Source organism: Thermobia domestica, chromosome 9, assembly GCF_964235325.1.
Source record: "Thermobia domestica chromosome 9, izTheDome1.hap1.1, whole genome shotgun sequence".
Classification (NCBI taxonomy): Eukaryota; Metazoa; Arthropoda; class Insecta; order Zygentoma; family Lepismatidae; genus Thermobia; species Thermobia domestica.
In genome coordinates this window covers 118,966,552-118,994,442 of record NC_137462.1, presented here as the reverse complement: position 1 = coordinate 118,994,442, position 27,891 = coordinate 118,966,552, and the positions used below count along the sequence as shown (strand labels likewise).

Here is a 27,891-nt window from a genome sequence, read left to right as displayed (position 1 = left end):
CCAACATACATTATGAAAATTATAATGCAGTAGGCCAAACAGAACATTGCTTGAAAAATACTTTTGGGAGACAGTATTCTTTTTCTTTCTTCAATACCTGCCTGCCTTTTCTCCTGCTTGCCACTATTTCTTTTTCCATTTCTTACTACGGTCATATTAATACAATATTCTATAGAAGCATTGTAGAATCTAAAGGCCAAACTTTACTCGATTACTGATTTACAAAGGTTTTGAGTTTATCGGCCCTTTTCACCACCAGTGTTATACCAGACCTACACCTACAGTTTAAGGTAGAATCTTAATTATCGTAATGCGTTTAAAACTTCGCCCATCAGGATTCGAACCCGGTACCACGTGGACCAAAGGTGCACCAGGATAATAACAAGTGTTATATTTTGCTTAAAAAGTTACTTGTACTCTGTTAACTATTCATATAGAATCCGGCCAGGAAGAAGAAAGAAAAGTGCGAAAATGTTATATTCATTGCTTCAGCTTTTTTTTTCTAACTGTAATGCACATTCATACCTTCCTTCGATGTGGACAGCAGTAACAGGTGCAAAAATGCTATTGCTTTGTGACAACAGACAGCATTTCCAAGAATTATTTTATCCCTCTGTACTGTGTCTTCAACCGTAAATACCGCGAATTCTTGGTAAATACAAAGCATCACGTGATCTGTTCATCTTTAGGGTTTTGCCCTCATGAGGGCCGCCCTCACCCTCACCTCACCCTCAGTTTAGTAGTTGAGGGTGAGGGCGTTGGAGGGTGAAAGCGATAAAGAAATTGAGGGTGAGTGTGAGGGCGTCCATGGAGGGTGAATGTGAGGGAGGGTGAGTATGAGGGCGTCAATGGAGGGTGAATGTGAGGGAGGGTGAGTGTGAGGGCGTCAATGGAGGGTGAGTGTGAGAGAGGGTGAGTGTGAGGGCGTCAATGGAGAGTGAGTGTGAGGGAGGGTGAGTGGAGGGCGTCAATGGAGGGTGAGTGTGAGGGAGGGTGAGTGGAGGGCATCAATGGAGGGTGAGTGTGAGGGAGGGTGAGTGGAGGGCGTCAATGGAGGGTGAGTGTGAGGGAGGGTGAGTGTGAGGGCGTCAATGGAGGGTGAGTGTGAGGGAGGGTGAGTGGAGGGCGTCAATGGAGGGTGAGTGTGAGGTAGAGTGAGGGGAGGGCATCAATGGAGGGTGAGTGTGATGGAGGGTGAGGGTGAGGGGCGTCAATTGAGGGTGAGGGTGAGGGAGGGTTAGGAAAAATGACCATCTCTGGTGGTGGGTGACTGAAACTATGCACAGTTGCCAACTCCATGTATTAAAATTACCACACATACTTCATTCCTCTATAACAGACGGAACTCCAAAAATATTGGCCTTGTAACCTTAGTTTCTGATTCTCCCTCGTAATTCGAGGCAAAGGGGGCCAGAACGTAATGTTCACTACATTACCTCTCCGAGTGCCGCACTCATGAAATGTGGATCCTTTACCTCTGTATGCGGCTTGTATAGCCTATCATGTACGATTTTTACTTTCTTTTATTTATAATTATTAAGTTAATAGTTTGTTACTCAGGAGATAGAAATATATGTCTTACTGAAATTGCTTTTTGTTTATCTCTTTTCAGTACAATCACCAGCCACAATGACTGGGCTACAACGTTTGGTGCTGTTGTTCGTGATAACATTTCTGTTGTTCGAAGTGGTTGTGTGTAGATCGGGCAGACGAAAACATCAGCAGAAGAAGGACGAAAGAGCCAACGTTTGTGATCTGATTAGAGAGAGAAATTTCGCCTGTTACTGTGACACACAAGAATTCAATAAGGCCCTAGAGTCCACGTGTTGGGTTTTCAACGACACACCTCCAACAGATGATGTATGGGACTACTTTTCATCGCAGCGGAATCTCGAGAAATTAAAAATCATGCTTCGCCCCGACGGTGATTTGAAGTTTGTTCCAACCCGTGCTTTGAGTCATTTGCCTAATTTGACCTCGTTTGAAATCCAGTACGCTGGAATTCCAAATATATCTCCATTTGCTTTCGCTAATTTGTCTAGTCTACAAGAGCTTCTGCTGTCTCGAAACCAAATTGTCGACCTCAAGCCATACTCTTTCGCAAATATGATCAATTTGACCTCTATAACACTTGACGAGAATCGAATTGCTGAATTATATCGTGATGTATTTATCAACCTTCCGTCTCTTTCCCAGTTATACATTGCGCGAAATAACTTAAGTATTATTCACGACAAAGCTTTCATCCATTTGATGCAATTAGAAGAACTTGAGCTTTATAATAACCAATTAAGTGTTCTCACTCCTGAGACATTTGCTGGACTGAAAAATTTACGAAGGCTTGACTTACGGTCGAACCGAATCCGGATGCTGGGCGAATTAACGTTCTCCGAAGTTCCAAATCTCGAGGAACTGGAATTGAGTGAGAATGGTTTGGAAAGAATTAGTGATCGCGCTTTCGACGGTTTAAAGAAACTGGTTCGGTTAGTACTTAGTGATAATCACTTAACAGTTCTCGGTGACGGTGTCTTGGAAGGAGTACCCAACGTCTACTTCTTGGATCTTCGGGATAATGCTCTTCGAACACTGACAGAGAATACAATAACACCTATCATGGAGAATCTCAAGAATCAGACAATGCATTTCTACATAGAAGGTAAGTGAATTATATTTGTATTTAGTTTCTTAATAGCTTGTTAAACATTTTAGAGTTGAGACAATATATGTTATTTCAATAGCCATACCGTATTTGAACGAAATAGGTGGAATACAGATAACCTCGACAGCACGTAATGAAAGATAGAATTATTTATCAGGATTAGTAACCCTGTTTATAGCTTTACAGCGTACTATCGTCTTTGAAAGAAATAGGTGGAATTCAATTGACCCCAACTGCAAGTAATAGGTTATTCTATTAGAATTAGAAACTCAGATAGAAAGATGATAGTTTATTAGAATTAGAAATACAGATTACAGTGTTAAGGCGTGCGAAATAAACGTCACTGTGTGATTGTCAGAGTGAACCAGATCGTGGAATACTTAAGTTGGCGAAAGGAGAGAAACAAGTACTACTGAAGACGACCTTAAGACGTCAATTCCAAAATAAAACACAAAAATTATTCCCCGCACAGGATATTAGGTTCGTCAGATTTAAACGCTACGATGGTTCGGATTCCACATTAAGGCCGTAGACTTACGTCTTCAAGCCAATCCAAAGTAAAACATGGTGTAATAACAGCATATTTGTCAGTATTTCACTGTAACTCTGCCAGAAAATTTTACAGGTAAATGATCTAATAGTTGTTGTTATGGTCTGTTATAAAGTTCACATATTTATGACCCTGGTACCTGATATTATGACGTCACTAACTCTGCTCCCTTATTTCTGAACTATAAGAAAAGACACTAGAACAATATATTTTTATAAGTATGTGTAGTTATTAGATCGTTTCCTAAATTTCTGATATTTGTTCCTTCTGACGAAAATATTTTTATATAAAAAAGACTATCGAGTGCAAACTCCATCAACCTTGAAAATTCTCTACCAACAACACTAGGCAACCTTGAAATACAGTGTCGTTCTGCGGGTTGCATACTCAAACGGCGATATGAATGCTATCACTGACTAATACCATTAGGAAAAAAAGTACAAAATTACAATGTATTCACTGAAATTCACGAAGTTTGAATGATAACAGGACTATTCATACACAGTTTACAGAATAAGTTACTGAAGTTAAAGAACATCATTTATTTAGTTATTAATATTTCAGCTTCCAATAATGTTTTTTTTCTTTAAATGTATGCTTTTCTCTAAAATGCATATAAATACGAGCACTTACAACAAGATTTTACAACAACATGGTAAATTGCTGCCTCCTAGCTGCTGGAATATATCCGTAACAGGAAGTATCAATACGCGGAAGGGTAGGTATTTCGTTGGCAGGGGTTTGGGCTCATGGGGAATTCCCATCCACATCGCTTTCTCTGCGTAGTACTAGCTAGCGGTGCTGGTGGTTGAGTTAAACCACTTAATACGGCGCAACCTATCAACGTGTGTTTGAGAGGGAGAAAGAGAGAGGAGCATAAACTGTAATTTGTATCCAAGTCCCTTGAGATTTAAACTGAAAATCGAAAATCTAATTCACTGCTTGAACGTAAAGGAAAAGTGAGACTTGTTGGTGAGGATTTGTGAATCTGTTGTAATAGTCAAAACAGAAAACATTATATTTAAACTTTTTTTAAAAAAAAATCTTTCTTAAAAAGTGCATAACTATTCAACAACAAACGTAATTTAATGGGAAAATCCTGTGAACATAACGAAACAATTGTAACCTGTTCTACTTAATCGGTCGTAACCGAAACTGGTAATTGTAACAAAGTTTCTCTTAATTCTATCACTTGACTAAGAGAATGTCACGAAGACTAAGAGAATTAGCTTGAATAAAAGGCAATAGTTTTCTTCTTCATCCCACGCTAAGGATTTAATGACTTAAAGAAATAAAATTCTATGCTCACATCAGTGATGCCAACCTGAAATACTATAAAATCTCATCTCCAGAGTCAAAAATCCCATTTTGTATCTGAATTTCCCACATTGTATTAATAATAATAATAGAAGTTATGTTTTTGGGTTTTCTGCATCTATAGCTATTTTAGAATAATAATAATAATACAGTTTAGAAATAAAAATTGCGTATGACGTGCTTTTGTTTTTCAATTTCAGGGTAAATTATCAATAAATTCCAATCTTTTACGTTTATAAAATAGGTTGTGAATAACTGTTTTCCGTAATCGAGACCAAGTATGTTTTGTTACGTCGTCAGAAATGCAGCAAATCCAAGACACTTCCGTACTATCACCTTATACTGAGCCGAATGATACAACAAAAGCTCTGTTCTCCATACATTTCTTCTTGCGAAATTAATTGTTTCCCTCTTTGATATTTCCTTTCATTCTTTCGCTTGTTCATGGTTTTGTTTTCATCTTTCTTCAAATACCAGAGCACGAATTTCGTTTTTTTTTTTTTTTTTTTCTACTGAATTTTTAAGAATCACACATGATTAAGTTACTCCTCACTAGCATGGACTTCATAATAAAGAAGAGACTTCAGACTAAACGTTAACGACACTGACACACTTATTGATAACTCATTAAGTCTACTTATCGCTCATAGAGAATATTTTTGGTGTGTGTTATACATATAATGAAAAATCCCACATATGCTGTCAATTTCGACGAAAATTCCGTGTATCCCACTCCGAATAATTAACGTCAAAAATCCCATGAAATGGTATTTTCCCCACGGTTTGGCATCATTGGTACACTCCTTTTCATTTTGAAGTAGTTAATTGCAATATATAGATAATAATCTTTCGTTTTTGCTACTTTATCACACAAAACTTTGTTAACAGCTGTTTTTGCATTTTTGAAATATAAAACAATCTGTGACCTTATGATTACGAGAAAATCGAAGAACATCCACATATATTAATAGAACTTCTTAAACACGTTAATATAATTGATTACGTTTATTTACGCAAAAAGAACAACGCTCGTAACGCGAGTAAGCTTTTTTCAAATATTTAAATTTGAAAAGTAACAGTTAATGTATGTAAAAGTGATACTAGAACCACCTATCATCAATTTTATGTATTGTAATCAAATACAATAAAGCTGAAAATAACCTGTACCATCAACTTTTAAGTACTTACACTTTCACGTGTTTTAACCAAATTAAGTTGCAGCTAGATTTAGAATGATGTTTCTAATTTCTGAAAAAAGTATTTTAATAATGCACTTACCAAATCATACTAACAGCAAGGAAAAAAAGTCAGAAAATGAGGCAGATAGCATACATGGATACACAATGGTGTTCTTAGTTTCTAAGTTGAATTCAAGAGAGTATCCTTGTTTACGTAGAAATGTGTGTCCATTGTTAGAATGTTAAAAAAAAAGAATGATATCGCAGTGTGGCGTAACCTTGCATCAAGTTACTATTTCAAAGGTAAATGTATAAATCAGTTCTAGTGAAAAATTTGGCCACACACTAGTTTTATACTTAGATAAACATGGAAATTATCATTGAAATTTAGCAAATTCGTCAAACACTAATTTATAGTGCGCAAGACATTTATTGTTTGAGTTTGACAAGCTGACAGTACAAATTCCGCTCCAGACAAAAGTCAATATGACTTAAATTAAGTATGACCAAATCATGGTACATACTTCTTACAATATTGCTACTCTCTCGGCAAAACAACTTGGTACATGTCGCCACGAGTCTGCTGGTCTGTTTTCCCGACTCGTTAGACCTTACGTCAGAGTCAATTACACATCACCTTCACATTTCAATTTTCTGTTGTCTCTTTATCAGTTTATGTTCTTTGGAATCTAAAGTGTTGTTACTTTTTTAATATAATTTTACTTGTTACGGGAGATTTCTTACAACGATGAATTTGTTCTTATGCGTAGATGGAGCCAATTCCGCTTATTAGATAGACTGTGGATATAAACATAATGAAACTTATTTACGCTCCAGTTTCAATAAAATCTTCTCTGTTAATCAGTATTTTAAATCCAAACAAAGTGAATAATACACAGATCAGTTAACAGATAAGAGATGAATGAGGAGTCCGAGATTCATCCTGATCCCTATATACCGGTAGTTGCCCACACGTATATACTACTTCTAATCTAAACACTTCACATGAAAAGAGAAAGTGTTCAAAAGTAAAGTAATTGCAGCAGGACTAGAGATAAAAGTGTGAGGGAAGGTTGGAGGATGTCACTCCTCCACTTCCAAAAATTATCTATGGCGTCCCTTCACTTCCTAAAAAAATTACAATGGGCAAAAATAGGCACGGCGGATCCCGTGACGTCATCCGTCTCCCCAACTTTTCAGATCCACTTTTACCCTTGAGTGGAACCAATTCTTGAAAGGAGTTTTCTCGAAACATTACTACTTTTGGTGCAGGAGCCACAGATTTGATTCCTAGTCAGAGTTCATTTGGTTTGAATCTTACGTTAAGCTATCGGTACATTTCTCATATAGTCTCACAGCTGAAAAGGAATGTCATATAACAAGAACAAAAAATCTTTAAAAGAAAGGAATTTCTTATCGCATTACATAGCAAAAAATAATGTTGTTAAAACGACTCAATTTGTCTACCACTAATTATTTTAAGTCCAACATCTTAGCCTTCCTCCTCAACATCATCATAAGTATTCTGCCCTTATTGGCAGGTCACTTGCTGCAACTGAGAAGCTTCCATGCTCTACGGTCTTCCGCTAACCTTTTCGTCTTCAAGTGCGATTTCTCTGTTCTAATATAGTCCATTAATCGTAGTCTTCTTCGCCCTCTCCCTCTCTTTCCTGCTACCCTAACCTCTAGCACATTCCTGATGATACAATTCCTTCTTACCCAATGTCCCAACCATTTTATTTTCCTCTTCTTATTAATATCTAAAAGTTCTTTTCTCTCCCACCATTTCTAGCACTCTCTGATTCGTTTTTCACTCGACCCAGCTAATTATTTCCATTCATCTCCACACCCACATTTCGAAAGCTTCTGGTCGTTTTTCATCCTTTTTGTGTAATATCCCAAGTTTTTGACCCATACAGCACAATGCTCCACACGAAGCATTTTAGGGTATCATAAATATCTAATAACTGACAGGAAAATATAATTTAGTTTTTTTTCTTGCTAGATAAAAAAGCTTTACGTGGTATTCGATATTTAAACCAAGAAATGAACAACATGTATTTCCTGATGATATTGACAACGTATGATGTCAGAAAATTTGTATGCACACAAAACAAGTTTTGTTAAGTAGTGCAGGAAATATCATTCGTTTTTCTTGTCTTGGTATGAATGTCGAATATACATTGTAAAGTTTTCAATATAGCAAAAATGACAACTAATACACACTCTCACTGTCAGTTATTAGATATTTATGATACCCTAGGAAGCTTTTTTTTTTTTACGTTTACCCGCTTAAAGGGTTGCGCCCTTTCTTCGGGAAGAGGTCGGATTGTATAGGAGCATCAATTTTAATATGAGAGGGTCTAGGTGGTGTTTAGTCATCTTTATTTAACATTTTATTCAGTTCACTCATAGGGATGGGCATCAATTAAGTGAGGGCAATTTTCATCTGCCATGGATGCTAAGGAAGATCGTCTGGCTGACATATAAGTCGTAGTCGTTCCTTAACTTCGGCGCCTGAAATGAAGAGAACATAACAAAACACAGTTGCGGTGATTCAGGTTCATCTGGAGCTATAAACATACGGTGCAATCACAGAAATAGACGGTAGGCAAGACAGGAAGAGTGGTAGATGTCATGAGGGTGAAGTGCTATGACGTCACAACACATGGGTATTGTTAGTAAGACGAATGCTGTTAGCTTCTGTTCCTGGGGCGACTCAGGAACTAATGAAAACAAAGGCAGCCCTGTTAGTGGTTGATTTACTGTGCATGAGATGGATAGATGAGCGGTGAAACTGTGCCAGGATGATAAATGTCGAAAACTTCCGGATCGACGTTCTCGCGGCCGATGTTCAAATGATACAGGGTCATCAGATGTTGTAAAGGTGTCGGATAATAAACAGCAGGGGTGTCATAGTCTCTATCATAGCGGAGAATGTTCAGGAATACTGGATGAGCAGTTGTAATGCGTTTCGTAATGTATTTTAAGCGGAGAGCCTCAAGATGGGATAAGAGCGGGGGGAAATGAATACGGTCGTAGAGTAGACGGGTTGGGTGGGGGAGCTAGATACGGCCCCTAGGAAGCTTTGCATGTAGCAAAAATAACAACTAATACACACTCTCACTGTCAGTTATTAGATATTTATGATACCCTAGGAAACTTCGCATATAGCACAAATAACAACTAATACACACTTTTAGTGTCAGTTTTTAAATAGATATTTATGATACCCTAGGAAGCTTTGCATATAGCACAAATAACAACTAATACACACTTTCAGTGTCAGTTATTTGATATTTATGATACCCTAGGAAACTTTGCATGTAGCACAAATAGCAATTAATACACACTTTCAGTGTCAGTTATTAGATATTTATGATACCCTAGGAAGCTTTGCATGTAGCACAAATAACAACTAATACACACTTTCAGTGTCAGTTATTAGATATTTATGATACCCTAGGAAGCTTTGCATGTAGCAAAAATAACAACTAATACACACTCTCACTGTCAGTTATTAGATATTTATGATACCCTAGGAAACTTCGCATATAGCACAAATAACAACTAATACACACTTTCAGTGTCAGTTATTAGATATTTATGATACCCTGGGAAGCTTTGCATGTAGCACAAATAACAACTAATACACACTTTCAGTGTCAGTTATTAGATATTTATGATACCCTAGGAAGCTTTGCATGTAGCACAAATAACAACTAATACACACTTTCAGTGTCAGTTATTAGATATTTATGATACCCTAAGAAGCTTTGCATGTAGCAAAAATAACAACTAATACACACTTTCAGTGTCAGTTATTTGATATTTATGATACTCTAGGAAACTTCGCATATTGCACAAATAACAACTAATACACACTTTCAGTGTCAGTTTTTAAATAGATATTTATGATACTCTAGGAAGCTTTGCATGTAGCACAAATAACAACTAATACACACTTTCAGTGTCAGTTATTAGATATTTATGATACCCTAGGAAGCTTTGCATGTAGCAAAAATAACAACTAATACACACTTTCAGTGTCAGTTATTAGATATTTATGATACCCTAGGAAGCTTTGCATGTAGCACAAATAACAACTAATACACACTTTCAGTGTCAGTTATTAGATATTTATGATACCCTGGGAAGCTTTGCATGTAGCACAAATAACAACTAATACACACTTTCAGTGTCAGTTATTAGATATTTATGATACCCTAGGAAGCTTTGCATGTAGCACAAATAACAACTAATACACACTTTCAGTGTCAGTTATTAGATATTTATGATACCCTAAGAAGCTTTGCATGTAGCAAAAATAACAACTAATACACACTTTCAGTGTCAGTTATTAGATATTTATGATACCCTAGGAAACTTCGCATATAGCACAAATAACAACTAATACACACTTTCAGTGTCAGTTTTTAAATAGATATTTATGATACTCTAGGAAGCTTTGCATGTAGCACAAATAACAACTAATACACACTTTCAGTGTCAGTTATTAGATATTTATGATACCCTAAGAAGCTTTGCATGTAGCAAAAATAACAACTAATACACACTTTCAGTGTCAGTTATTAGATATTTATGATACCCTAGGAAGCTTTGCATGTAGCACAAATAACAACTAATACACACTTTCAGTGTCAGTTATTAGATATTTATGATACCCTAGGAAGCTTTGCATGTAGCAAAAATAACAACTAATACACACTCTCACTGTCAGTTATTAGATATTTATGATACCCTAGGAAACTTCGCATATAGCACAAATAACAACTAATACACACTTTCAGTGTCAGTTATTAGATATTTATGATACCCTAGGAAGCTTTGCATGTAGCACAAATAGCAACTAATACACACTTTCAGTGTCAGTTATTAGATATTTATGATACCCTAGGAAGCTTTGCATGTAGCACAAATAACAACTAATACACACTTTCAGTGTCAGTTATTAGATATTTATGATACCCTAAGAAGCTTTGCATGTAGCAAAAATAACAACTAATACACACTTTCAGTGTCAGTTATTAGATATTTATGATACCCTAGGAAACTTCGCATATAGCACAAATAACAACTAATACACACTTTCAGTGTCAGTTTTTAAATAGATATTTATGATACTCTAGGAAGCTTTGCATGTAGCAAAAATAACAACTAATACACACTTTCAGTGTCAGTTATTAGATATTTATGATACCCTAGGAAGCTTTGCATGTAGCACAAATAACAACTAATACACACTTTCAGTGTCAGTTATTAGATATTTATGATACCCTAGGAAGCTTTGCATGTAGCACAAATAACAACTAATACACACTTTCAGTGTCAGTTATTAAATATTTATGATACCCTAGGAAGCTTTGCATGTAGCACAAATAACAACTAATACACACTCTCACTGTCAGTTATTAGATATTTATGATACCCTAGGAAACTTCGCATATAGCACAAATAACAACTAATACACACTTTCAGTGTCAGTTATTAGATATTTATGATACCCTAGGAAGCTTTGCATGTAGCACAAATAACAACTAATACACACTTTCAGTGTCAGTTATTAGATATTTATGATACCCTAGGAAGCTTTGCATGTAGCACAAATAACAACTAATACACACTTTCAGTGTCAGTTATTAGATATTTATGATACCCTAGGAAGCTTTGCATGTAGCACATATAACAACTAATACACACTTTCAGTGTCAGTTATTAGATATTTATGATACCCTAGGAAGCTTTGCATGTAGCACAAATAACAACTAATACACACTTTCAGTGTCAGTTATTAGATATTTATGATACCCTAGGAAGCTTTGCATGTAGCACAAATAACAACTAATACACACTTTCAGTGTCAGTTATTACATATTTATATGCTAGGAAGGCGATGGTGTTGGTGTTGAAATGATACCTTATCAGTGATATATAAAATGAATCGTTTCAACACTATCAGTTTTTGCTGTATACATACTAAGTGAATATGTTGCAGATATATCTATTAAGGCTCTTCACTAAGTTCACAACTTTAAAAAAAATGGTGGATAACTTAAAGACAATGAAGAATACAGGACACACTCGCTGTATATGGGACCAGCAAGGTGTTGAACTACCAAAAATGTTGAAGTAGGGATATATTTGAAAAGAAAAAACGTGGAGACGATTATATTGAGTGTAAATACATAATAAAAAGTAAATACTGTATGTACTGTACTTAAAAATGCATTTACTAATAAAAATTTAAGTCAAATTTAGAATCACTTTATTCAATCAAAATTTGAATCAATTAGAATCACTAGAAATACAGTACATGTACAGAACGCACTACACTTTTAAACAATTTTTGTAGCTTCAACTTGAATACTGTACTGTATATAGGCTATAGAACGTGCGCACATAGAGTAGCTATGCATACCTCAATTATTTTGAATGAAAAAAATATTTATTTTTGATTGTTTTTTAAATACGAAGACACATTTCCATATAAAAAATATAAGCTATATAGTTGAAACAAAGAAATTCAACAATGCACGCTTTAAAAATTGCTAGCTTGCGTCGCGTCGTCCGGCTTGGTTGTGAAACAGAGGGGAGAAGAGAGCGGGGTTTGCTTACATCTACAGTACAATGCTGAAGTAGCGCCTTCTGTCAGGTCTGTCAACAAGCGCCTTGAACTACTGGTGGCCGAACCTCAAAACTGTTGAAGTACAGAGTAATCTGCTGGTCATTTTGCCAAATGTTGAACTACCGAACATGGTGGCTGCAAAACTGTTGAACTGGAGAGCGGACCCTGCAAGCGCACTCAAAAATTTTGAACTACTAGCTAGGCTTGTTGAAGTATCGAATGTTGAACTACCGAACGTGCCCTGTATATACAAGTGAATTTCGTTTCACTGTATGAAACTATGGTAGACTTCCATTAACTATGGAAATTCAACATTTAAACTTGAAATAGTACATCCAGTGGCGTATTTAGGGGGGGCTTCCGGGCTTAAGCCCCCCCCCGAAATCTTACTTACTATAGTAAAGTATATGAAATATCTTGCTGATTTTTCACATTTTCAGGCAAAGCCCTCCCCGAAAGTTAGCAAAGCCCCCCCCGAAAGAAAATCGTAAATACGCCACTGAGTACATCTATAACTATTCGTTGCAATAGACTCATTAGATCAGAGATAGAACCTGTTTCTCGGACGCTGAATCCATATCTAAAAAAAACATTATTCGCTATTCCTTACTTTTTTTTGTTCTATAGCGATAAAGGTTGAAACCGGAAATCGTTAAGTTGAATCAATTCACTATTGAATAAATGGTTAATAGAAAAAACAAAAACACTCTTGTGAAGTTCAATCGATTGAAAAAAACTGTAGCTTGATATCTTTTTTCCGGTTTTACTCTAGGAAAATCAGTATTGAAACCGGAAGTAGTGGTAAATTTCAACCACTTCCGATTTTGATAGAATGTTACGAGTTGGGGTGATATACTCTCTTGAGACGCTGAGCCAAGTGTAGAGAATGCTTGTCACTGTCTATTACTCTATGGTGATAAGTATTGAAATCAGAAAAGGCTTGAGAAGTAATATTAAATTTCAACCACTTCACATTTTAGTACAGTGTTTAGAATGATCTTGACATACTGCTTTAAGACGCTGATTTATTTAAAAAAAAAAAAAATTTCTCGCTGTTACCGTTTTTTGTTCTGCGATGATAAACTTTGACATGCGAAATGACAAATTCCAACTACTTCCGGTTTGAATAAAAAGTTAACAAAGGAAATGAAATCTATTCTTGGGACGCTAAATTCTAACTATAAATAAAACTGCATGAACTGACATAAAATGAAGGAATACTTCCGGTTGACATGGAAAGTTGAAATTTGACAGGATTGTAGATTTCCGGGACTAACATACACAAAAATTGCCAAAAAAGAATATTTTTAATTTTTAGGGGTCTAAAGGGGGGATAAAGAATTTCCCCATGTTATTTAAATGGACTTTCTTTTTGGACATATAATCTCATATTTTAGGAACTTGGAATTGGAATAAAAACTTGAAATTCGGTATGCCTATACGTTTTCGTTAGCGTTACCTACGTAAATCATCAAAAATAAAAATTCCAACTTTAGAGTTGTTTTATAAAGAACTGAAAAACCTTTCCTATGTTATTTACTATATGGAATATCTTGTACACCCGAAAATGTTTCGGCACTTACGGCAGGATCAGAAAGATGAAATTTGAAATGACTGTAGCCTTCCGGTACTAACCTACAGGAAAATTGCCAAAAGGGCATATTTTTAGTTTTAAAGGGGTCTAAAGGGGGATAAAGAAAGTCCCATGTTATTTAAATAAGCGTTTCCCTGGGATAAGAAGCTTGAAATTTCGTTGAATTGTGGGTTTAGAAAGTTGGCCGAGCAAACACGGGGTCTGGGGCGAAGCCCTCAGCTGGGCCAAATTCAGGAAATGATAAAAGTAAATTCACGAAATTCACTCTTGATGCAGAGGCTGATACATAAGAGATGCGAGGCCGTAGGCTGAGTAAACAGTGGGGGTCTGGGGGCAGAGCACCCAGCTAGACAAAGGCTAGTCGATTACATAAAATCACATCTCAATATCTCTCACCGTTTTTTCCCTGATACCTGTCAACGGACGGACGGGCGGACAAAGCCGTTCTATAAGGCTTCCGACACTAGTGTGTAGCATGATTTGGAAGTCTACGCATCGCAATTAAATAAACAAATAACCGTTTCAAAATTTTTCCTTGAAAACCACAAATTTGGGTGCACAATACGTGACGTCAAGATTCTTGGTCACTCAAATTTATAGAAAATACACTATAGGAGAGGTCTTGAAAACAATTAGTAATTCATACCTAAAATAGCACTTTGGAGATAGTGTCTATAGCTCACTTTCTATATTTTGATGTTCTTGATTGCTTTTTAAGTTATTCACTAAAATTTGTTAATAAAAAGTAGAGGTTTGTTTAGAAAAGAGCTTTAAGTAGAAAAAATATTAACCGTAAACGTAATACGAAAGAAGCAACATAGCATCCTATATATTTTTCCGTGCATAAATTCAGTTGAAAGACGATTTCTCTTCCACATTAGTGAAAGATTGCCAGGAAAATCTAGGAGACATATGTTCAACTAAATTTGACTAAAATGGTTTGACAAATTCACGCTTTTCAACACACACACACACATACTTATGTATGTGTATATGGTATGCCACCTGATACAGTCAGGAGTTAAAACTTGACGTAGTGAGTGAGAGGATGGGCTTAGTCCTAACATAGCAATTCATTTCACTGGGTGCTCCTCTACACGTCACGAGCAGAAGCTGCTCCTAGGCTTGACATTAATCATAGCTGCTTCAGATCCAGTCGCCCGTAGCACTGCTGGTATTTCCACCAGCAACAATATATATACATAAAACTCAGATTTTTTTTCATTCACAAAAAAAAAAAAAAACTTTTACCATATACATTAGAGCGAAGAGTTGTATGCTTTCAGCTTTCTACATAGTTCCTCAAATACGAAAGAAGCGAATATAAAAAGAAAGTAAAAAAAAAAAAGAGAGACGATACTTCATATCGTTTGCCATTTCTCGGCACACCCACCCACTCCATCCCACTCCCACTCCACACACACTCTTTAGGCAAGGAACTCATCTCCCTCTCTCTTATCCCTTCACTCCCACCCGCAATCTACTTTTCTTTATGCAGTACCTCTCTGCGACAACGTTCTCCGCTGTGATATATTAGAAGCTGGCAACAACTCTCTAAGTCTTCTTCTTCTTGTATGATCCGTCACAGAAAATGCATGCTATGTCGTAAATTGTTAGCTAAATACGATATTCCTTCTATACGTTCGGTAAAACATGCGTGTATACATACTACTGCTATACGCATCGTTTATCGCTTACTTCTTATGTACGCTTCTGTATATTCGTACGTTCCTGTAGCCTTTTTTCAACTTTTCTCGATTCTTCTCCGAAAGAAAGAAAGAAAGAAAGAAAATACTTCGGAACTCTCTCTACCATAACAGCTCCCGGAACATGATGTACGGTAGTCGTTTCTCTTGACTTTTAGAAATAAAAATCTCTACTTTTACCATATGATTTTAGTACTTTGAAACTTTCTTTTTTTTTACCCCTTTTATTCTTCAGAAAATTTTCTTTTCCTTAACGTTTTTTGTAAGAAAGACGTAGGTGATAGAGGACTTAAAATACAGTAAAAGTAAGGAGGAAAAGAAAAAGAAACTTTGTTTCTTTTTTAAAGTTTTCCCCCCCTCCAAGGATCCGCTAAAAATAATTGGAACGTAATGGAATACAAAGTAATTCTTGTAATATAACTTATATTTTATGCTTCTCATAACGATAATTTTGATCTTACGTAATTGCAATTTATCTTTTATTTAGGGCTGAAATTTATATATTTTAAAATGTAGTTTCCCCGTACTTAATGTGTTCTTGTTAGTCGTTTTAGCCGCTATTAGTTTTAACCCGCCATAGCACGCGCCGCGGATAGAGAAATTTCAGTTTTCTTAGAACTGTTAAAAAAGGAGTTTGTGCTGTAAAATATACGTGAGTAATTGTCAAAAATATAGCAAAGAAAATATTAAATAATTTAATATCGCTTCAAAACAAAATACACATTAAAATAAGATAAATAAATATCGCGGAGTGAGACTTCGCACGCATGCCTTGATGTTATCATACAATTCACCACGCGGGCTATGGAGGGTTAAATTCAACTTTTACTGCATTCATTGTTTACCTTTCTTTTATAACACCCAACCAATGCTATCAATAAATACCTCCTAATACAGGCCTGTAGCCAGCATACTTAAATAGGAGACGAGATCATTTTCCGGGGGAGGGGAGTAGGAGTCTGACTTGAGCTCACCTTACATACATATCAACAAATAACCGAAAGTTTCAGGGAAAATAACTTTGTTACAGGAATGCAGTAAGCCCCCCTGACCATGACCACCCCGTAGCAATGGGTCTGTCTTCTCCTTGTACCTAAACAACTCTGGCAAGGGAGATGGTATGGATTTCTAAAATATTTTCAACGAAAGATATTTGAAAAATAATGTTGTGAAAAAGCCAACACGAAGTTAAAATTTATTCAAGCATTCATTTTGTTAAATAAAAATCGAAAGCAGACAGATGTCCTGAAATTTTGCTCGCTGAGGGGTGTACCCTTGAACGTTTTCTAAAAGAATAAAATCGTAGCATTAACACCTTTAGATCTCACATACAGTAACACATTTTTATGGAGTTACTTATTCAACATTGTTTACTCAGAATATGTTTGGAATTCAATTCATCTTGGTAGTAGTTTCAATTTTATGAACACATCTGTCTTCTCTACATACAAACCTCCCAGAAAAAAGATATTGAGACGAACACAAAGTTCAGTTAGAATCTCCTAATCAATAGTCCGATTATTTATTTAAACGAGGATAAAGTAAATTAAGAAGTCCCATCAGACGTCAACAAAAGGTTTTTCCATAGTCAGCAGACTGAAGACGAATTAAAATCCTTTATCTTAGATTAGCGTCTTTTCAATATCATTTCGAGAAAAATATACAGTTTTGACCTTGGACTTTTACAACCTGAAAAGGGGCCTTTTTTGAATTGGGACAACCACGGGAGAAGACCTCGTCCTCCAGAAATTCTACATTGGGACGGAGAGGAAAGGATAATCTCTTTAAGTCAAGGGCATGTTAGTTAGTCTTTCGTTTAATTTGGGTATTATGTTAATATCAGCACGCAGAACTTGAACTCAACAGTATCATATCATGTAAAAATATGTAGTGAGTATCAACTTAATTCGAAATTGTTTTGCCCACTGATGTTAATTAGCACTGTGTTAATGAGTTGACTTCCGTCTCGAACATCACTGTATCTTTACACGTTAGAATACAATAACAAATGTTGTCCGTTAATTTGGTTCTAAGCTAGATTAATTACTATTCTTATAGTTACTGATATAGCCTTTTGAGAAGTTTAGTGTAAGTGGCGCCTCTTTCTGCATTCTTATGCTGATTCTTGGGCTCACAATATTTGTATGCTGATTTTTGGGCTATGTGCCACTTTACAATATTTTATACTTGTTCAAAGCTAACATTAACTCTTCTCATCCAATGATTCAAAGAAAAGAGAAATCAATGTTTTCAGTATATGGAAAATCATAATGTAAAGTGTTTCTCAGCTTGAATGCATTGTGTATTTTTTATTATTATTATTTCTAACCTATGCTCGCAAGTTATTTTTAGTTCAGTGGTTATTAGTGGCTGAAGTATTACGGTATAACCACTGTTCGATTCCATTTATGACACAAACTTGACTCAAGATAGATAGGTAAAAACCGGTGAAGTTCTTCCCTAACAATTTGGTAGGGTCTGGGTTCAAATTTCGCGAAATGCTTTTCTGAGTGACTTTCTTCCATGGATTTTAACCAATCCCATCATCAATTTTTGCGGTGATACTTTGAGTACTTTGAAATGAATGCGTACATTTCTTGTTTGAGGATTGAACTAATCAGGCAATGGAGCATTGATGTATTTTCTTGTGTTTTTCACAATCTATTCCCAACGTTCAAGTCGTTGTTGACAGCTTTTACCAAAAGAAAGAGAAAAAAAATTGTGACTTCTATTATACAAGTCATCAATGAAATTTGGCAGCTGCTCGTCATTTTCGAAGGATGTGGTATATCGTGCATTCAATATAGACTTCAAAAGATGGTAATCAGCAGGAGCCACATCTGGGAAGTACGCCAAATGAGGGTGAACTTTCCATTCAAGCTGTTGAGTGGCAACGATTGTCAAATTTACAACATGTTGCCAAGCGTTGTCCGTGTCATTTATTCGGCCATTTTTTCTTGAAGTGATGCATGAACACGTTGGAGTTGACCGCGGCATACACTACCAGTGATCGTATGATTACTGGGTAGAAGTTCACTGTGATAGTCCCTTCTATACCCACCAAACACACAACATTGTCTTCTTGGGGGTGCAAATCTTACGGATTTTGGACGCGAAGTTGCCTTTCTGTTTGGGCTAACCATTCTTTCCTCTGCTCAAAGTTCGCGTATAGGCACCATTTCTCATCTCCAGTAACAATATGTGAGAGAAAGAGCTGATGTTGGTGACAGGATTCATGATGGTGTATAAACAAAGAATCTCATTTGGCAACACGCAAGTTCTTGTTGTCTGCAATAAGTGAATCAGATACTACGAACTCAGTTTTTGAACCTTTCCCATGCGTTGAAGGTCTCGCACAACAGTTTCCTATCCACTGCCCATTTTCGTGATCAGTTCCTGGACACTTTAGAGTGAACAAAGTCGTTCAAATGGTCCTAATGAAAGTAGAATGGGCGACCAGAACATCGAGTGTCGTTTAGGTTAAAATTTCTACTTCGGAACGTGTCAAACCATTTCGAAATGGTCCTTTCCATGTACAGGGTACATTTTTCTGTATGCCTCTGTGGACCAGTGTTGTTGAAGTCGTACAGAAGAACATGTCAGAGATAACCTTCCTTTTCAACTTGTCCCTCCGTATTTCAGACAAAAAAAAAAAAAAAAAAAAAGATTAGCTTCAACAAAAATCACAAATAATGCCACCTATTGCTGAACCACTGTCATCATTACTGACGTCTTGCAAAAAGATCATAAAAATGAACGGTCCGAATAATATATCAACTCACATTTGAAACATATCAACTTACTAACTAAATATGAATTTTGTATGTGGTATATATTTTCTCAGGGGATACTCAGAAAGTTCATGTGAAAATCTGGCATGAAAACCACCTTCTTATGAATCTTTCTTATTTGGTTCAACTTTCCTCCCAATGAAGTGTTGGTACACAGAGGATGCGTTTATTTCAACAGAGATATTTCTCGTGCGGTGCACGGTTAGATTACGAAAAACAAGAAACTAAAAGGACTTGTTTTCTGAGTTTTTTATTTATTATCAATTTAGGGTATAGCAAAACCCAAGTTCAATTCCAGCATTCAATTTGATTTCAGTTTAGTGGTAGAAGTTCTCTTCTTTAAACTCTCTGCAGCAGTCGTGCAACAACAATCACTTACATGTATAAAGTTCCTTTCTTTAGACTTTCTGTAGCAGTCGTGCGCACAGCCATCACTTATAAAGTTCCCTTCTTTAAATTTTCTGCAGCAGTCGTGCGCACAGCCATCACTTACAGTATAAAGTACTCTCCATGATCCTATTCATTCTTCGATGAATTGCGGCTGTATTATGCTCTTCCGCCTGGAGATATTGAATTATATAATGTTGCTCATACTTGGCCAGATTTTTGATTTCACTCAATATGTTTCCAACCACTTAACTTCACAATGATTAAACGGAAGAATCTGTCTATCGGAATGGAAAGGGTGCGATGACCATTGTTCAGCTTTTCTTAGCTCTGTTTTCTCATCTCACTTGATTCTTCTCTGGCCGCTTAACGAGGGGGAAGGGGAGCGAAATAGTTTTCTTTCATTTTCTTCTATCTCTTATTTTTCTGCAGTCAGAGAAACGAGTAATTTTTAATGTTTTAGCTATAATTAAACCAGTGAAGGAGAAAGCGTCTCAGAAATGAGTAGGAGTCTAATCAGATAGCCGTAAATTTACATAAGGAAACAATTGTCTCTACGTTACGGAAAATTGTTTCTCAGATAGATCACAGGGAAGGCTTTTACTCCATCTGAGCACATGCTAGACACCCCTTCTGAAAAAAAAAAATGAAAATTTATTGATATTGATACCTCGTGAAGGGGGAGGGCAGAATTTTTAATGAACGTCTCATGATTATGCCCTTTAGGCTAAGGGAGACGATGATTAAAGCAAATGAATGATGATGGAAGAATTATGGAATGAGAATGTGGGAGGAAGTGATAGTACTCTGAGAAAACCCACGGACATGGTGTTGTACATCATAAACTTACTTGGCCGGAGATCAAACCAGGGGCCCCACGAATCAGAGGTAAGCGCTTTTACCAGTGAGCCACCGTGCTCCCAGATATTTTTCAGTAAGATGCTTGGTCCTGATGAACCACTCCCTATATTCTTAATGGAAACTCAAATCGTTCCCACAATGCAACAAAAGTGACTCTGCGACACTACCGGCTAGAGTTGTAACTAGTTGCATCGTCTGCTACTGGTAGTAGCTAAGTGTATCATTGGGTAATTCTATCAGACTCACGTGCTCTGAATGATTTGATTCGATCGTGCTTTTAGTAGTTCGTAGTACCCAACTTCCCTGAGTGGCGGCGCCACAGTCTCCACAGTTTCAGCGGGAAGAGCAGCTGAAACCTCTTATACTGTATATTATTACTTTACGTTTGGTCTTCTGTAGCTCTCTTTATTGTATTGGAATAAGACAATTCAATAGATCATATTGATCGTATCATATGAAAGAGGAAACTAACTGCAATTAAATTTTAACGTTTATAGAACTTCAACTGAAAATACAATATTCTCGAAAACAATAATAATCAAAATCAATACCAATACCAAAAGAGTAATTCTTTTGTTGTTCAACAGTATAAAAGTTGATTTTTGACAAGCTGAAATAGGTCGTAATATTTCCGATATAAGTTTTTGTTTTTAATGTAATCCATTGCTGCGTAGCGGGATCTGTTGAATTGTTTTGCTATCAACAAAAGGTAACAAAAAAAAAAAAAAAAAAAAAAAAAAACTACATTTCACAATACTTTGAATAGATTCTATTTCCTCTTCGTTTTAGTTAGCAAATGAACCACAAATGGGTTTCCGTATCAATGTAATAATTATGTGGGAAATATGATAGGTCACAATATACTTTAGCATATAATGTAAAATGATGAGAAATGCTTCATATTCTGCCATAACAAACAAATAAACGAAAAAAAAAAGTTCTTTACCAACTCTTTTCATTCTGTCATTTTGATATACTCCATGATGCATTTCATGGTTCAATTAATATCTGACATTGTTTGTATTATTATACGAATGGAATGTTTATTCGAAAACTTTTACTTTAAACATATTTATGCTTCAAATACACACTGTTCAAATATATACATACGCACATGTATTTCTCTTGTTTAATAGGTAATCGTACAATGTAATGTTTTTTTTTTTTTTGTGCAGAACAATACAAATGTTTTGAAAACATTAATGTATGTGTTTCCATTAATATATTTGTCTGATATAGTTGACTGAACACTTCTGAAATAAAATTATTATCAACCATTCGTGCTCGCGCAACCTTATCAATTTGTTTGAAAGTGTATTTGTGTTGATTATACCCAGAACTGTGATTCTATTTTGTGATCTACATAATACAAATAAAACCAGGGGGCGTAACGTTCTTGGAACTTGTGGAAGCTATGCGTACTTTGATTGGTCGAATTGGAGTTTTGCGTTCCTTTTTCAACAGAAAGGCTATACGAGACGTAGACCTGCAATTTAAGACGGAATCTAAACCTGCATAACGCGTTCAAATTTCGAGTCTGTCAACGGGAATCGAACTCGGGGAGCTCGTATACCAAAGTTACACATGTTAGCCTCTAGAGTAGCAACAACTGTTTTACTTGACTAAACAAAATAATGCATTAATATATATAATTCAATAATAGTGCAAAATATAAAGAATAATTAGGTTGCCATCAGTGTTTCTTCCAGACATGTTTTTGGGGGGCAAAATAATACGTTTATAATATAAAAATAAATAGAATAGTACCAGCAGTGCCCCCCGGAATACTAAGTGTGCCCCCGGAACATTTTTTTCTGAAAGAATGAGTGATTCCCATACAGACTTTGGGAAAGCAATTCGCAAAAAGATGTATGGGCATATTACTGCACAAATCTTTCAATGGCATAGCAAGAAAATATAATTTATACAACTAAACTTTTACAATATCAATTACGGAAGTATTAAGTTCTTTTTCCTTAGCACAAAAACAGAGCCGTTTAATGTGATACACGTATAGATTTTCAGTGGATCTAATCACTTACGAAGCTCAGTTTTTTGAATTTCGGAACGATGGGTGAGAATACAGAGGTCAAAATGTATGCATAAAGAGAGATTACAAATACTACGGACACCGGACATTAGTGTCAAAATCATAGTTTTTGGGGTCACTGAGATGAGTAGTATCACTCCAGACGCCTTTTCAAATCCAACTTTAGTCCCCGTCGTCATGGGAAGTGAAGGGAGGGGCGTGAAAAATAACGTCCAAAATTACATGTATTCGTGTCAAATCCATAGATTTCGGGGTCAGGAGGTGTGAGAAACAACATGTCTAAAATGACCGTTATGATTATTCTATCCATAGTTTTCGGTATCGTTAAGCTGATTGGTGACAAAACCCGATGACATTTGAGTTCAAATTTGGGGAAGAGGGGACAGGAAAGCTTGTCCGGAAACTGACAGGGACATTGCTCATGTGTATTTACAACGTATTCACTACACTCATATTGACAGGGACACAGTAGCGTAACGCAAAAATGTCGGCCTCCCCGCAGGATTGTTTTTGGGTCCCCTTCCCATGCCCATTAACTTCCCACTATATTATGTCCCTGTAAAAGACAATGGTTCATAAATCATAATTAACATAGTGACCATGGAATATAATTAAATTACAATTAAAATTAATGCTCGTCAAAAAAAGTCAACGAACTGCTAAGCATGGGGAAAATTGTAAATTTGGAGAGAGAATGTTAAATTTTGTGGAGAATGGTAAATTTGGAGAGAAAATGGTAAATTTTGTGGAGAATGGTAAATTTGGAGAGAAAATGGTAAATTTTGTGGAGAATGGTAAATTTGGAAAGAAAATGGTAAATTTTGTGGGTAAATTGGGGGGAAGGATAGTAAATTTAGTGAGAGAATGATAATTTGGGGGAGAATGGTAAATTTTGTGAAGAATGGTAAATTTGGGGGAAGGATGGTAAATTTGCAGAGAGAATGGTAAAATCGGAGAGAAAATGGTAAATTTGGAGAAAGAATGGTAAATTTTGTGGGAAATGGTAAATTTGGAGAGTTAATCGTAAAATTGATGGAGAATGGTAAATTTGGGGGAAGGATAGTAAATTTAGTGGAGTGAATAGTAAATTTGGGAAGAGACTGGTAAATTTGGAGAGAGAATGATAAATTTGGGGGAGAATGATAAATGTGGGAAGAGAATGGTAAATTTGGGGGTAGCAGAATGTTAAATTTGCTATTTTCCCCCTTGGGAGATCCCTGCACTAGCCTAAAATCACATCCTAGCTTATGTGAAGAATGTGATACACATTCCTAGTGTCATAGCACAGACTTTAGTCACAAATGTCATACAGTAATACAAAGTGAACACGAGTATCTGTTCAATACAGTACTGAGTACAGAACACAAATTTTTAAATTCTTTACCCAGTATGGGTGTTTTCGGAACGTTACTGTATTTATTAAGTATTTTTGTGAAAACACTTGTCGAAGGAGGCATGCTTTGTCTACACAATCTCTTTACATTAGTGAACACGACAGTGTACAAGTGAGAGAGAAAAGAAAATTTTGACGGCTGGATTAGCGAGAATGTGGTGTTCGTATCCAAACACTCATATAAATATTAGACCGATAACAAATTATTGAAGTCTCCAAGAATCACCTGTGAATTTGAAAAAGAAAATAAAAAGAAAAAAACTGATAGAATGCAAAGTCTAGTATGGACAACCAGCCATCGTTGGCAAAATATTGTTATTGATTCTGAGCTATTATGGTTATTGTTATTGATATTATGGTAATTGTATCAGTGACCTAGAGTAGCATTGTCTTATAGCTGCCAAACAATATGTAAACCGACCAATTGTTGTGCCTTATCGTCAACAATATAATACAATAACAGACCCCAGAGGTTGAACATATTACTATTGACAATGCAAAGCAGACAATAGACATTGATGAACTGAATCCAATTTTCCACTGTTTCTGAATAACACCTGTAACTGAAATTATCCCCTCTCCCAAATACTTTCCCACTGTTTTTTTTTCTTCTGTTGTAAAAATTTAATTTCCTGTTTGCCTCAATTGTTTCTATCAGAATGTGCTTAGATACCAAGGGGATCTAATAATTATGCAGTTATTTCGCCCTATACGAATGACGAAGCAGAAATTGTTCTGTCAAATCAACCAAAATGAGTTATTGATTTGACATTAGAGATGCGATCGAAAAGTAAGTTTCCCGATTCTTTCCATTTAGTGAAAGCAATCGAATTTGATTAAAGTCATGTTTACATGTAGTTCTTTCATAATTTCATATCATTCAGGCAGATAAAATTGCATACCTTTGTGTCTGTTGGATCATTTATAAATATCATATTTATCAATATTTAAAAAAAATAACAACTTGAAAACACACTCTGCTTTCAGAAGTTCAAAAATAAAATGAAATGAAATCTTTCAGTTCAACGTCCAGTATTACCCTGTTCAACTAAGAGAGACGGATGATTAAAGTAAGTGAATAATGATGCATGGAATGAGAATGTGGGAGGAAACGGAAGTACTCGAGAAAACCCAGGAACACGATGTTGTCCACCACAAACTATCTTGGACAGGATCGAAACAAAGATCCCACGCGCCAGACGTAAGCACTCTATCTCTGAGCCACTGTGCGCCCTTACGTTAGAAGTTCAATGTATGTAAAATGTCATATAGTTAGCCGTATAAAAAACTTTTAAAAACAATACTTTTCAAAAAATGCGCAAACAGGAAAAAATTCTTGGGGTGAAATGAAGAAATAATGCTGACTAAAAGGATTACGAGCATGTTGCATATAATGAAGTAATTTGTTTCTTCTTCACTATATGTTTTCCTATCACCGCATTCACTTTGCAGTTATAAATTCTTTATTTCGTTGAAACTTGAGAAAATTTGTCTATCTTTATCTGCGATGAGAATGTATTTTTTTCCATACCTGGTGTAGGAATCAATTGTATGCAAGAGCGCCGATCCTGGGGGGCGCCCCCCAAAGTTCATGTGAGCCCCCGTATTGTATTTATGAATATACAATATTTGGCATAATTTGAATGCAATTTGTCTTAAAATCCTCATATATATATATATATATATATATATATATATATATATATATATATATATATATATATATATATATATATATATATATATATATATATATATATATATACCTTCTGCATCTGAATGAGCCCCCCGAAATTTACAGAGAAATCGGCGCCCTTGATTTTATATACAATGGTCTAAAAGTACGGGTTGGCAGAACTTCCATGTAGCAGGAACGACGTAGGACTTCCCTGCAGCACGAAGAGAAAAATCTATTAGTTTCTTGATTTTACCCTTTTCCTTGATTTTACTTCTCACCACCTACCTCGTATAGTTTGTAGGTTTGTTATTTTGAAGTACATAAAGGTTCATCTTCAGTTCCAATGTGTATATCAAAAGCAAAGACGTCCATTGTTGAAGGTAGGAAACATTCATTATTTCCGATGACTGGTGTGAGTTGAGGTTGTTGTAGTCTGTGCTTCTGAAAAGTGATTTACGACACAAGAAGCACCCTCAATAAAGACGACAGCAAAATGCATGAGATTTACACTTACAGTGCTCACAATTTTGTGTGAAAGAAGGATTCTGATCTGAATCCAGTGCCATGCCGTGGAAAATCAGCGCCCGGGGCGAGAGTATACAACGGCGCACCTATACATATGAGTTAGGTCGGCAGATCAGCTGCGAAGCGTAAGAAAATTTTAAAAAAAAGTCTGCTTTCCTTTCATTTTATATATATCTTTTCTTTTCTCTTCCCAAATTTTGCGCCCCTTACTTCGGCGCCCGGGGCAGTCGCCCACTCGCGCCCCTCACGGCACCACACTGTCTGAATCACCAGAACGGAGTAGTGCGCTCTCATCTTCTCTGTCGGGATTTACGCAACATTCAAAAGACCTTTTACAGCATTACCTTCATTGCTGTATGTAGCTTGTATCACATATCGTCGCATGAAAACCAGAGGAATGTAACTCCAAAAATGTTATTTTCGTTTTCTTGATGTTTGGACATAATTTTGAAAGCCCCACTTGGTGTAAATGGAACATAACGCCATCTGTTCTCCTTGTCGATCATCTGTTGTAATGTGGCTCAATTATCATCTTCTTAAAAATACATCTTTCTAAGAAAATAATATTTTTTTTCCTCTCGCCTGTAAACCTACGAAAATGGAGTTACATTCCTCTGGTTCTCAAGCGACAATATGCCTTTAACTTGATTAATGGTACATCTTGTGCTACCAATTAAGTTTTTTTTTCTCTGGTGGTTAGTCTAGCCTCTCTCTCTCTCTCTCCCTCTCTCTCTCTCTCTCTCTCTCTCTCTCTCTCTATATATATATATATATATATATATATATATGTGTGTGTGTGTGTGTGTGTACATACACTGCCGGTCAAAAGTTTCCGGCCAGACCGAAAAACAGGAAAATATTAAGTTAGGCTTGTAATACAGTGCAATTTTGGACATGATACTTGATAGTTTAGGAACACAGTGATAGTTTTAACATCAGAATAACATAATAACGTTATCCAACAAAGAAAATTAACAAATTCTTTAAATGTTCTTCTCGTCAAAGAAACCTCCCTTCGCCGCTATCACGATGGCTATGTGGCTTACAAATTTTTGAAGATTTTCATCTGAATTATTATTCTAGGCGTTTTGCAGAATATCAAACACATCATCAGCAGATGTTGGACAGTCTTTTCGTGCACTTGTGCCAAGCTCTTACCAGAGAAGTTCGACGGGGTAGGATCTGGAGACTGGGGAGGTCATTCCATGATACAAATATCTCCTCTGGCTTCTTTCTTCTTAAAATAATTAGAACAAAGTTTGGATGTGTGCTTCGGATCAGTATCTTGCAGCAGAGTGATTCTGCGACCAATCAAATCAAATTTTGAGGGAATAGTATGGCTGCTTAAAATGGAATGATAACCATGATTACAATTTTTGTCCAGATTTCCTTGTGATCTGTGAATTCAACAAACTCCAGAATTTGCGAAACACCTCGAAAGCATCACATAACCTCCTTCATGTTTAATAATCGGGGTTATACAGTTAGGACGCATCTTTTCTGTAACAGATTTTCGAACATAAACTCGATGTCGTTGTCCAAAAAAATTGAAATTT

At 36.1% G+C, this 27,891-nt stretch overlaps 1 protein-coding gene and 1 long non-coding RNA gene across 2 annotated transcripts in view; one reads left to right on the top strand and one right to left on the bottom strand.

Moving 5' to 3' along the window:
- Positions 1-5,901, bottom strand: part of LOC145694968 (uncharacterized) — a 31,252-nt gene extending 25,351 nt beyond the window's left edge. Inside the window, exon 1 of the long non-coding RNA XR_014133083.1 lies at positions 5,805-5,901. This is a non-coding gene — a long non-coding RNA (uncharacterized LOC145694968). The remainder of the gene's footprint in view (positions 1-5,804) is intronic.
- Positions 1-27,891, top strand: part of LOC145694966 (connectin-like) — a 511,959-nt gene that overhangs the window by 213,239 nt on the left and 270,829 nt on the right. Inside the window, exon 3 of the mRNA XM_081771780.1 lies at positions 1,613-2,656. Coding sequence (XP_081627906.1) covers positions 1,630-2,656 — 1,027 coding nt within the window. The 5' untranslated portion in view covers positions 1,613-1,629. The remainder of the gene's footprint in view (positions 1-1,612; positions 2,657-27,891) is intronic.